Genomic DNA, 13,112 nt, shown 5'->3' with positions numbered 1-13,112 from the left:
TGTGAAGAAGAAGAAGAAGAAGAAGAAGAAGAAGAAGAAGAAGAAGAAGAAGAAGAAGAAGAAGAAGAAGAAGAAGAAGAAGAAGAAGAAGAAGAAGAATGCACCATGCTCCTCTTTCAAAGGAAATATTAAATGCTTTTTCAAGTGAGGTCATCTTAATGTAATGAAATTGAAATTCTTTTTCAGGACACAAGTGCCCCAGCAGTGGCATGTCCAGCGCGACACAGTGCCCAAACGGAGAGTACCAGGCCAGTACTGGAAAGACATCCTGTGATGACTGCCCAGCTGGGAGTGAATGTTCTGACCCGACCACTGCTGCTGCATGCCCAGCAGGGCAGTACTCAGAAGCCAGGGCCATAACCTGTACCTCATGCGCATCAGGTGTGTAGAACTATGAACTGTAATTAGTGTTAATGTTTGATAACTAGGGTTGATAATGCCATTACAGGTAACCAGAGCTGAAAGAACTCTCTCGTTCTACTCACTCTTTAGAAAAAGGGGCTGGAGGGAGTGGGTGGGAGAAGGGGCAAGAAGTGGGCAGTGATTTGCTGGTTGGCATGCCAAGTCCCTGTTTTGTTAGAGAGTCTTTGATTTACTTCTGCACAGACTAAGTGAAATATTGTTCAGGTGCCATTCTTTAATCCAAATGTCAGGTGTTGCATTTTGACGATCATAACACGTTCAGTGCTGATCAATGTATGCTTGTTACTTATTAGTTCTTCTTCAACATTTCCACTTTTGCTTTTTCCTGCTTGTTCTTCCCCACAGTACACTTTATAACTATTTTAGACATGATCCGTTTTCTCTTTACTACTCTATACAGCATAGGGTCCATTTCCTTTGGGGAGGCCCATAATATATCACTTTGAAGTTTACCGGTTCATGAACTGCTTTTCTTCCATCTTTCAGGTTTCTACAGCTCATCATCTGGTCAGAGCAGCTGCACTGAGTGCTCAGCTGGTCATTTTTGCACCTCCACCACCCAGACTGTCTGTGGAGCCACCAAATACAGTAGTGCCGGGGCTACAAGCTGTGACACGTGCCCAGCTGGGTGGGTTGTACTTGTTTAACTGGAGGTGCACTCATGTGCTACCCCTTGTATTGTTTGACTTAAACTGCTGAAAAATAGTTTAGAATACTGTGCTAAAAATGCAGTTGTAAATTTATAAATTTATCCCCGAATAGCTATATTTCCGTATCAATTGGAACATTTAATCATTTCAAGATTAGTTCAAACACCTTTTAAGCAGCTCAAGATTTCATTTGAGATCTTCCGTCCTCAGCTCTTCTCAACTCTCCTCCACCACTAGAGTAATAAAAATAAAAAGAAACAAACCTTTGATTATACTTATTGGTGTCATCAAAGATCTTTTCTTATTGCTGAATTTCTTTGTGTTGAATGTGGCAAAAGGTTGATAATGGACTTCTGAGAAAGGCATGGTTGGTCAAATATTTCTTACTTGAAAACTTGATTTAGTGGATGGGTATTTGTGTGAGTATGCGCTTCTCCATCATTGGTCCTCTTTGTTTATAAAAAGTTTTAAAACAGGAGAAAATGATGAGTTAAAAATTGTATATCTGCGATTAGAAAAAGAACATGGGGAAGAAGAAACCTCTTAAGAAAGTGGTTTGTGGCCTATAATGACATTGTCTATGTTTCAAGTGATAAGCCTGAGCGATTTTAAAAACAAATTTATCTAATAAAATTGTTAGTAAAAGACAAGGGCAACTCATATGTTTCTGTTTCGTGTCACAGGTCTGAATGCCCAGGCCCCAGCACAAGCAGTCCCATTCAGTGCCTGGCAGGCACGTATGCCCCAGCAGGGTCTTCAGCCTGTCTTTCCTGTGATGCTGGCTATCAGTGTCCAGTAGATGGTATGACAGCACAGGATGCTTGTACTGGTGCCACCTATAGTAACACCACTGGCGTGACTAGCTGTACTACTTGCCCTGCAGGTGAGATTTAGCATTTAACATGTCACATTGCTTTTTAGATTACTATATATTCTTTTTATATTTGAATGGGATAATGGTCAGAAATGGTGGCCAGACAGAATAAAATCTGAATATAATTGTCTTTGACACAATGTGTTTTAGAATTTGATCATCATTTTGAGTGACTTCTATAGATCTGATTTTTTTTTGTCTGCCTCTCTTTATAGTGCCACTTTGGTTTGTCTTTTGCAGACTCTCTGCTCTGACTGAAAGGGGTTTTTCCTCATGTCTTGCTGTGTAGCAGGAATATAGTTCTACTTGTAATTAGCAGTCAGATGTTATGTCTTTCCTCTTGGTCTATTATTATTGTCTTTTTACTTTTCTAAAATGCCACTAGAAGTAAAAGAGTTTTGTCTCAGTGTGCATTAATTTCGTCATGCAACAAGACAATAAGTTTTTAATTGTCCTCAGATTCCTGGTGAAAGAAGATGTCTAAAGTAACTAAGCAGTGAAGATTGAATGTATTTTTTTTTCAATTACTGACTTACTTATTGCAGTTTGTTGTTTGTATTGTTTTAAACAAGACAAAGTTAGTTTTATTTCTTCAGTTCAGTTGATCAAGAATCGTAATGTGTTATTTACACTTTGCTGCCCCTCAGGTCAAAGATGTCCCAGTACTTCATCCAGCCCGATCTCCTGCTTGGCTGGAGAATACAGTGCAGCCGGTGATGTCACGTGCACCACATGTGCAGATGGGTACTACAGTTCATCGGGTGGTGCAACTAGCTGTGATGCTTGCCCTCAGGGGTTTCAATGTACGGACAAAGCTATAGCTCCTGTGGCCTGTAATGCAGGAGAATACAGGTATGTATGGTGTAACATTAGCGTATTGAGTTTGTTAACTTTCTAGAAATTTCTGGAACTTGGAAATGTGTGATTGGCCCATCTTTATATTTTCTATTTGTGCTGTCGACTTTTATGTCTTTCGTTTACATTACTTATTATGTTCCATAATTATTATTATTCTTGTTGGCATCCCTTATTAAAACAACGTAATTTAATGGTGTATTTTTACCTGTATTGGAGGCAACAACTTTGTCTCATTAAAGGTACTGTTATGTGCTTCCTGTTGGTAAAGGTATTGCAACATTTCTGTGTTTTTTTTGGTAGATTTTTAAATTCTGTTGGATCAAAATATTTCTGTAGTAACTTTGCTTGTAATTAAGTTGTTGTAACCGGACAACGAGAATAAAGTTATATTCTTGCATCAGCTAAAAAGATTACTCGGTCGGCTTTGACAGTGTCATTATAATGTTTAAAAAGTGGATGGGGGAAAAAAACAAAGTGGTCATTTGAACAGTTGATTGTTTAGAATAGATAGCCATTGGAGCAAGTTTGATATTTACTCTTTCAAGTCTAACCTGCAATGGAACTTAAGTCATAGTTAAATAGAAGGCTATTCACTATAGCATCTTGCAGTGTCATACTCTGAGCATTTTATTTCACTCCTTTTTCTTTTTGTATTAAAAAGAATTTACTTCGAAGAAATAATGAGAATGTAATAATTTTTCCCTCCCAGCACTGGCACCCAGATTGCTTGTACTGCCTGCGGGTCAGGCACTTACAAAACATCATCAGGTGTTGGCTCGTGTCAGACGTGTCCTGCAGGCAGTGAATGCCCCACCCAGACTGCAGGTCAGTGTGGGTGTCAGCATTGATGATCATAGGTACCATGTGCATGTGCTGACCTCTATCTCATTCTCTGACGAATTCACCCATTGCACAACATCAGTCCAATGTACATTTGTTTCTGGTTCCATCCTACTTTTATCCATATCTTTTTTATGTTTTTCAGACAGTTTTTGTATGGCTTTCTTGTTAATCTTTCGCCTATACTTTGCCTTGAATCGTGTCTTTGATTAGGAAGTGTTTCTTGCTTCTGCAGAAATAATTAAAGAGAGCACCCAGTTTGCTTTTTAAATTTTGAAATAAGCTTTATTTGTCTTCCCTAATATTTATTGTAAGTACGGAATGTAGAATTTATGGAAATACAGAGGAAGGACTCTTTCCTGTTGAAATAATTTTACTCATTCCTTACTTAAAAAATTTTGTTTAGATTTTAAAAAAAAATATATGAAAAGAAAGTTTCTTCTTAAGCAAAAACGTTCTAAATATGTTTGCTTTCATGTATAATGTACAGTTTATAGTAAATTTGTTAGGTTTTGCCAGCTTTAAAGGTCTTTTGTATATGAGTTTTTATACCTTTCTCCCCAGCTTCTCCCTGTGCTAGTGGCTACTACTCTCAGGCAGGTGCCACAGCCTGTCTGGCATGTCCCGGAGGCTACAGTTGTGCCGATGCATCACTGTCGCCCGTCCTGTGTACCAGCCGTAGCTACAGCAGCAACACCAGCACCAGCTGCACCACCTGCCCACAGGGCTACTACTGCCCGGGTGATGGCATGACCGAGCCCATTGCTTGTGCTGCTGGCTGGTACCAGACTGGCACTGGTCAGACAAGTTGCACAGAGTGCCCACAAGGTAATGAATGGGAATAATATTGGATCACAATTATTTATACCCATTTTCACAGACATACGGATGTATAATTTTACGGGGCTGTTGCAGAACAAAATTGACTCTCTGGCGTTTTTGGTATGGTAGCTGTGGACAATTAAAGATTAGGCTACGTCAAAACAAGGGTTTAGGTCGATGGATACAGTTAAAATGGCAACAGATTGTATTCTGTTTCATTGGACTGGCAACAAGGGTGACACTTTTCTTGAAATGTCTTGAATTCTGGAAGCAGTATACAAGCAACATATTTTAACTAAGATAAAGGAACTTTCTATATTTGTTTAGATTGTGACTTATGTGAAAAGAAATGATTTCAGTATGCTTATTCTTGGTGTATTGAATTATACATATTTTTATAACAATGTTTCCTTTTTTTATTCTGACAAAATCTGGAGAAGGTGCCCATTATGAATATGTGGGGCATCGTGGTGAGATCAAGTGCTCGTCAAAATAATGAAATCCGAGAAATTGGCATTTTTCTGCCAGTTTGGACATTTTTTTCGAATTTTTGTTTTTTGGCTCAACACCTTGTATGTCCATTCAAAAACACTTTTATGTGTGGATTTTATGGAGGACGTTGATTAAAGGCACAAAAAATGTAAATTTTCAGTTTCCAAGGACTCTCAAGCTATGGAAGTTACCAAACTCTGGCAGTCAATTTCTCACTAATTTTACTTCTGAAACCAGGTGACCCCACCTCCTTCTATCGCAAATCTCTTGAGTTCTATTCAAGATATAAATGGATATTTTTTTCTTCGAAAGCAAGGCAAATGAATAACCTTTAAAATGATACAAATAACTCCATGCGCCCAAAAATTGACGAGCACCTGATTCCACTGCGTCGTGAAACATATGAACTCAAACAACTTTGTGCTTTAACAAAGAAAAAAGAAAAAAAATTATGTCAGTGCAGAGAAGTTATCACAGGCATGAGAAGAATTTTGTCCTGGACAATGTGAGAATTTTGTTTGACTTTACTGTGCCCAGGTCAAAAATGCGCTAGCAGAACATCTAACCCTGTTGATTGTCCTGAGGGGGAATACCAGGATGGCAGAGGAATGGAGACTTGTAAATCCGTGAGTTGCCCTATTATTCTGTTGTTAAATGTGTTCAGAGTAATGAATAATAAATAGATAGAATTTGTATAGTGTACAGTTCCTCTCAACAGCAAGTTTTACAATCTGTATGAAGCCAACAGACCTGATAGCATTCTGAAACAATCTCAACTTCTTGGGAAATATATAGAATCTAGATGTGCTATGTGCCATTTCATGGCTGCTAAAACACTGACTTACTGAAAGAGAGAGAGAAATAGAAAATTACATTACTTTGTTATAAATGTATTGGTCTTTGTTGGCACATCAATAAGAAAATGTCCGTTGTTCATGATATTGTTATTTGTCTTATCTTATTCATAATTAATTCCAACAAAAGTAAAAATACTTTAGTCAGTATAACAAATATTTATAGTATCTTCAAAATTGGAATGTGGCTGCCGGAAGACAAGAGGCCCTACTAAGTAGGAAAAATGGCCACATACACAAGAATCAGTCGATGACCTCTGAGATTTAGCAAAGGGAACGCAATGGAGAAGAAAAAGGAATCCTTTTGTGTCTCACCTATTCTTATTATTTGTGTTTATTCACAGTGTGCATCTGGTTACTATGCTGACAGTCAGGGAAGCGTTACATGCACTATCTGCCCTGCAGGATCCAAATGTCCCGATCCTTCTGTTTCTCCCGTGTCCTGTAGCAGTGGGGAGGTGAGCTCATGCTGCATGTACATAAAGCTGATTAAAAAGTGCTCCATCCTTGGAAAAAGGACCAGTTGCCTTTAAGTTTATTTTCATTTGCAATCACTATATATATAGATATATATTGATGTTTGTAGTTTGATTGTTAACGTTTATGCTTGTACTTCTCTTTTATTGTTAGCTCATATGAGGTTTCAATTTTCCTTTTCAAGCTTTCAACTATGGCAAAGGCGACTAAAAAATCCCCATGGTGGTGTAATCAGGTGCTTGTCAAAAGAATGAAATGGAAGAAACTGACATTTTTTGGCCCATTGGGCAATTTTTAAGGATTATTTTATTTTACCATTATATCCGTTTAAAAACACATTTCTGTGTGGATTTTACTGAAAAACTTTGAGCACAGGCACAAAGAAATATAAATTTGCTGTTTCCAAGTTCGCTCAAGCTTAGAAAGTCACCAAATTTTGGCTGTCATTGCTAATTTTACCTCTGACACCAGGTGACCCCAAACTCTTTCAATCACTAATATCTCAACTTTCATTCAAGATAGATGTGTAGCTTTTTCATTGAAAGATAGACAAATGAACAAGCTTTAAGATCATACCAACAACTCCACATGCCCTAAAATTGACACATGCCTGACTCCACTGTGTCATGAAACATTTGTTTTTGGGATACCAACAATTTCTTTTCCTTTTTTTTCCCCGTAACTTTTGGAAATCCTTCATGTGGGTGGTTGGCGGGTGCTTACTCCTTTTTTTCCTGTCAAATATCTATCGTCCCTATCTCTCCTCCTTTACTACTTTGTATTTTACTCCCTAGTAAAACCTCAACCCAAGGGATTTTATGTGATCTATTTGTGTTGCTAGTGTCATAAAACTTTTACTCGAACAAAAAATAAAACAAAACAATCCAGCAACTCAGTAGCACCTGTGACTTAAATTCTGCCTTTGTAATCCTCAGTACTCCTCTGCGGGAGCCACCGCTTGCACTGCCTGCCCATCTGGAACTGTGTGCTCAGGATCAGGGGTCACCACATGTGCTGTAAGTTTTGAGCTGAGACAGTTCCGGCTTATTATGGCCTGCTGTACTTGTTTATATATTCACAAGATTAACAGAAAGTTGATGCAATGTTATCTGTCTTGTCATTAACTTCAGTTTGCATCAGGATCACATGGGATTGTGAGAGTCAATAGTGTTTTATCATAACAGATTTGTATTTTTGCTTTTCAAATGTTTTTACTGCTGAAATATTTTTAGCATTTCGAATTTAATGGTTTGGAGCAGGCAAATGAATAGATTATGGGATGTGTAGGTGAAAATTAAAAGATGTTTTGTCCGTAAGGATTTTTTAATTGAAGGGTATGAAGGTTGCAATACGTACTATGCCTATTTTATTTACTCAGGTATGTTTGGTAGCAAGACAATTCAAGATGTTGAGGAGAAGAAAAAAATTTATCATGCCTTTTTGTTATTGAAGTGAAAGTAACATTTTTAGGATTTCAACCTCATTATGCGCCCTGTCATTTAATGAATGCAGAAATCTTTGTCATCTTACATTTTCTTTATGCACTCATTTTTCTTTTTCTTTCTGCATTAATAAGAATTTTTTTTTGTTTGCTTCTCAGAATGGCCAGTATAGTGATGGCAGCAGTTGCGTTGACTGCCCGGCCGGCTATGCCTGTCCTTCACCGTTGTCCGGCCCACAGATCTGTGTGAATGGGACATACCAGGACTCTCTAGGTCAGACTAGCTGTCTGTCATGTCCAGCTGGTCAGTCTTGTTTGGATGTGAGTGCAGCCCCTGTAGACTGTTCCGCTGGATTCTTCAGTGCTGCAGCTGAAGGAACTTGCACAGTAAGTGAGAAGAATGGAATGCAAAATAAACTGTTTTTGATTTTTGTGTAGCGGTTATAGATTTTGGCATGCTAATACCTTGTTCTTTGTCTGCTTCTTTATCCATACTGTTAGTGGACTAGCCTGCTTCCCTGCTTATAATATTGTTTAGTCTCTGATTTTCAAGGGATGTAGGATAGCACTGCTCAAATTCGTTTGCTGCTGTCATTTGTTCAAGTGTGCAAGCGGTTGTCCTCTCTGAACATGAGAGTTTTTTTTTTTTTCCCTTTTTGCTAAGCTGGGATGTCTCAGTATGCTGATGGTAATCTTGAAACTTGTAATGTTTTCAGCAGACTTTGTCTTTTTTTTTTTCAACTACAGAATAACTCTTATCTTTGTATAATTGAGACTGTACACTTCAAGCAGCACTCTCAGTGGTTCAGGGAGCTAGTTAAATTAACTCCTTATCTTCGGCAAACCGCTCTCAGTGGCTCACAGTTAGATTCGCTGTGCCGACGAGCCGCTGACAGGGACTTGGGCACATTCCTTTATGACAACTTCGACGTCAAATTACTTTTTTTTGGCAATTACAGAAAACAGGTCTCTTTAAGCGTGGGTTCATTCATTAGATGAAGAACTATCAAAATAGGTTCACTTGCTTTGATTTAAAGACCAATTTAGGGACGTGTATATGTCACTTTTAGATTTCACACCAAAAGATGGCCTCAGCATAGTGGGTTAACACCCCGTGGAGGTAAAGAGTTAAGAAATTAATGTTTTTTCCCCCCATTGCAACTGTACTTTCAGCGATGCCCCGACGGATTTTACAGCTCATCTGGTGCCAGCTCTTGCTCTTCATGCCCAGCAGGTCAGAAATGTTTCGACGGTGTCAGCGCCACAACGCCCGTTGATTGCACGGCCGGAACCTACAGTGCTGCCGGGGAAACCACATGCTCCAGCTGTGCATCAGGTATCACCTTCTTACAATGTCTCTAACATTTCTGTCCCCTCGTTTTATGCAAAAAAATTCTGAAATTATGCAAACTGAGTCCAAAAATGTGAAATTATGCCATTCTGTTAATTTAAACAAAGAATTATAAAGGAAAATAAAAAGAAATTATGCAAAAAATGATCAAATTTTGTTAAATTATGCGGGTTGCATAAAACCACGGGGACAGACACTTTGAGCCCTGACCTTCTGAGGCTACCGTGCCCCCTGCCCGAGCTCCAGAGTGATATATTATTACTAACATTCATAAGATCGTCAGAATCCCTTTTCATATCCCACATAGGGTAGTCCTTGTCATTACCAGCATCTCATTCAGAAAGATCTTTAAAATTACCCATAATGTCCTGTGTAGTAATCACTGTTTTCCATGTATGTTTTGTCCCAGGTGGGCTGGTTTGAGGATAGGGTCTCACTCACCAGTGAACCCGTGGCTAGGCATACAGACAATTTTACGCGCCACTGGTGTACGGGTGGCAAGGACTCAAAGGGCTGAACGATCATTAAACTGAAAAATGGACAAAACTACAATAAAATGAGAAATAAAAATAGTGCAGGGGTAAAGAAATGCTTTCCAGTTATTTTATTTTTCTCATAATTGAAGGAATGAATGTGGGACTTTTTATTTTGATAATGACTTGATGAATAATTTAACTCTAAGTTGAAAGTCTATTCCCTGCTTTGTCCTGGCAAGTTTAGTTAAAATATGTATGCATTAGCATTTTCAACATTAAAAAGAAAGGTTTCAAGCTAAAAGATGTATTGCCCACAAATATTTGTAAAGAACCAACCAAAACATATTTGGTATATATCCAGTTTTTGTATAGGCAAGATTTTAAGATATTTCTTATTAATGAGGAAAACACGAAAAAATACAACAACCAATAATGCAGCATGTAGCCAGTAGATGTGCTGACTTTAAAGAGTTCATAGATATTGTTTTCCTTCCCTGACCTAAGGTACATACAGTTCTACTGCGGCCTCGGAGTGCTCTCTGTGTCCGGCTGGCTCTTCCTGTGCTGACCCGGCCCAAAGCCCCCAGGCCTGTGCTTCTGGCTACTACAGTCTGCTGGGCACTGTGAGTGGTGTGATTTGAATAATAATAATAATATATAATAACAAAAATTTAAAAAGATTAAAAAATAAGTAATAATAATAAATGATAATGTATTGAGAATTTATATCACGTGTAATCCCTAGAAGGCTCTTAAGTGCTGTACAGTGCAGAATTATCACTTGACTGAACTGACAAATCAAATTAAAGGACATTGTGAGACCATTTAAAAACAACAACAACAACAACACGATACACGCATGCACACACATGTAATCCCACAAACACAAACTCACCCACATACACACACCCACATACACACACACACACACACACACACACACACACACACACACAGGCCCACATACATTCTCACGTGCAAAATTCATTGGCTAAGGATAATGTGCAGAAGCGGGTTGTTTTTTTCTTTGTTTTCTTTTTGTCGGCATGATTGAATTAGTTTCAAAATATGAATGGAAAGCAAGTGCTTGTTATTTTCTCATTTTACATTAGTAAGCATAATCTATTTTGAGCATGTCAGAATACGTAGTCTCTCATTTTTATTAAAAGCTGAAAATGACCGATGACTTCTGTTTTAGTTTTATAAGTCTTTGTATTTGTTTAGCATGATGTCGTTATTTTTAAAAAATTTGTTCAGTAAGTTTGTTGTGTTGACTTCTAATTAACTTTTTTTTTTTTAAAGGGCTCTTATTTATAACACCAATGTTGCTTTTTCTTCATCTTGCCGCAGACGGTGAGCTGCACAATATGTCCAGCTGGTTACTACTGTGCCTCTGCCTCTGCTGCACCTCAAGCCTGTGCTAGTGGAACGTACTCGACTGACGGACTCACTGCTTGCCTTCCGTGTCCCACTGGGCAATCTTGTCTGGATGCTTCTGTTTCTCCTGTAAACTGTAATTCAGGACACTACAGTCCTGAGGTTAGTACATCTTGAAGTCATAAAGCCTTCCATGATTTGCAGGCTGCCATTAGTAGTTGCTTCCTCCAAGTAAAAATTGTACTAGTTTTTTTTAGATGTATACGGTGGTTGTGACCAGAGTTACTGGTGGGATGTTGTTGTGATAAAAATTGATAGAGTGAGATGATATGATAGCCAAATGGGCAAAGAAAAATAAAATGCGGTCAAACCCATTGTTGAGGAGAATAGAGGCTGTCTTAGACAAATTGAATGGACATTTTACACAGTGTTATTATAATGTAAAAAATGTGCAAGGGAGGAAATGGGAAGTGGCTGTTTGTACAAGTGATTGCCTTATACAGGTGGCTATCAGAGCAGGTTTGACTCTACATTGTTTTTACAGACATTTCTGAACCATTCAAAGAGCAGTGTGGACATAGACTTAGGTGTGTGCCTTTAACTTGCAAGTTGTAAGGGTATCAAATGTTTTGTTGCTGTAAGTTTGATGAAAATATGCAGAGGTTAGCATTTTTATCATAAAAAAGACAAGGTTCCAAGCTGCAAGCTTGTATTACCCACCAAAATGTTCAGAAAAGAATAATGATGTGATGTGAAGATACAGTTGTAGATAAGGCAAGCAAATATTTGTGATCGAAAAGAAAAATGAGAAGAAAAAAATACAGCGTCTAGTCAAAAGACGTGCTGACTTCTTAGGGTTAACATTGCTGTTCAGTCTACCTATTTATAAACTTTCATGTAAAAAATGCTCATTGTCAGATTGTGAACCCTTGTCACTTGAGTAAAGGCTCATTTTGTCTCATGATGCTCACTCTTCTCCCCTGTCACCTTCATTCTCATAATGCTTTTCCAGTACACAAAAGTTGTCATCTCTTCCAGTGTTTCAAGATTCATAAAGGCTTTTTCTGTTTTTAACCTCAACAGGGTACTTCTTACTGCATAGAATGTCCAGCTGGAATGGAATGTGACCCAGCCCTGGATGTATTGTCTGCCTGCAGCTCTGGCTCTTACAGCCTGGCAGGACATGCTAGCTGCTCTGTGTGTCCGTCTGGTCAGATGTGCCCCTTCCAGAACATCAACCCAATTGACTGTCCATCCGGTACCTACTCACTGGGCGCTGCCACAACCTGCACCGCATGTCCTGCTGGGTCAGAATGTCCATCTACCAGGTAATTACAAGAAGTGGTGGACACTAATCGATACCAGTACTCAGTTCTTGTTAAGAACGACCCCCTTAGTAGGTACTTAGATATTTTTGTCGCTTATAGTCGATACTAATCAGTTCTCAAGTTTTAGAATGATCATATTTTTTTTTTTTACTGAAAAGCACTGAAAATGCCGCTGACCGAAAAACTATTGTCCTTGATAGATATACAAAGACATGCAACCGATTTCCATGGTGGAAGTTGGAGGATTCCAAGATTTCGAGAAAACAGTTGATCCCCAAAAATTCAGAAGGCAACTATCAGTGGTTCAGCCTAGTCAGAATAACATTTTTAAAGAAATAAAGCCTCCCCCCCCCCCAAAAAAAAAAAAAGAAAACCCCCAAAACAAAGCAAAACCAAAATAAAAATAATGTTTAATTTAAAAAACAACAGCAATAGACACAGCTCAGGCTAACGCATGGAGACCTGCTACTGCATTTCATGGCCTTTTATTGTCTAGAGTGATTGACATTATTACAGTGAGAAACTTTTGTTTGGTCCCCTTGTTAATCTTAGTAAGTATTGAGTTCTTATCGATATCTGGCACTCTTAGTCGATAATGTACTCGATATAGGCCAGTAGCGATTAGTGCCCACCCCTAATTACAAGATTAATCTTTCTTCCTTTTTTAAAAAGAATCATTAGAGGCTTTTCTTGATTTTTTCCCTGCTCAAATTTTCAAGATGGGGTGTTTGATTGTGTTTTTGAAAGTATCCTGTGCATTTATAGTCAGTTGTTTTTTTCTTAACTGAGTTTTATGTGCTATACTGCTGTTTTCTTTAAGACTGGCACCTTTGTCTTTTCCCTGTTTTC

The 13,112-nt window shown here is 38.4% G+C and overlaps 1 protein-coding gene across 1 annotated transcript in view; it reads left to right on the top strand.

Annotated features, from left to right (window-relative positions):
- LOC101861715 overlaps positions 1 to 13,112 on the top strand; it is a 152,991-nt gene that overhangs the window by 19,743 nt on the left and 120,136 nt on the right. The window contains exons 5-18 of the mRNA XM_005092327.2: positions 187 to 381; positions 910 to 1,051; positions 1,757 to 1,956; positions 2,595 to 2,799; positions 3,515 to 3,630; positions 4,210 to 4,473; positions 5,497 to 5,585; positions 6,158 to 6,271; positions 7,226 to 7,306; positions 7,891 to 8,118; positions 8,905 to 9,067; positions 10,063 to 10,181; positions 10,909 to 11,097; positions 12,019 to 12,263. Of these exons, the coding sequence (XP_005092384.1) occupies positions 187 to 381; positions 910 to 1,051; positions 1,757 to 1,956; positions 2,595 to 2,799; positions 3,515 to 3,630; positions 4,210 to 4,473; positions 5,497 to 5,585; positions 6,158 to 6,271; positions 7,226 to 7,306; positions 7,891 to 8,118; positions 8,905 to 9,067; positions 10,063 to 10,181; positions 10,909 to 11,097; positions 12,019 to 12,263 (2,350 nt within the window). The remainder of the gene's footprint in view (positions 1 to 186; positions 382 to 909; positions 1,052 to 1,756; positions 1,957 to 2,594; positions 2,800 to 3,514; positions 3,631 to 4,209; positions 4,474 to 5,496; positions 5,586 to 6,157; positions 6,272 to 7,225; positions 7,307 to 7,890; positions 8,119 to 8,904; positions 9,068 to 10,062; positions 10,182 to 10,908; positions 11,098 to 12,018; positions 12,264 to 13,112) is intronic.

The sequence above is a fragment of the Aplysia californica genome, unplaced genomic scaffold, assembly GCF_000002075.1.
Source record: "Aplysia californica isolate F4 #8 unplaced genomic scaffold, AplCal3.0 scaffold00044, whole genome shotgun sequence".
Classification (NCBI taxonomy): domain Eukaryota; kingdom Metazoa; phylum Mollusca; class Gastropoda; order Aplysiida; family Aplysiidae; genus Aplysia; species Aplysia californica.
This window is presented reverse-complemented; position numbering and strand designations above follow the sequence as displayed.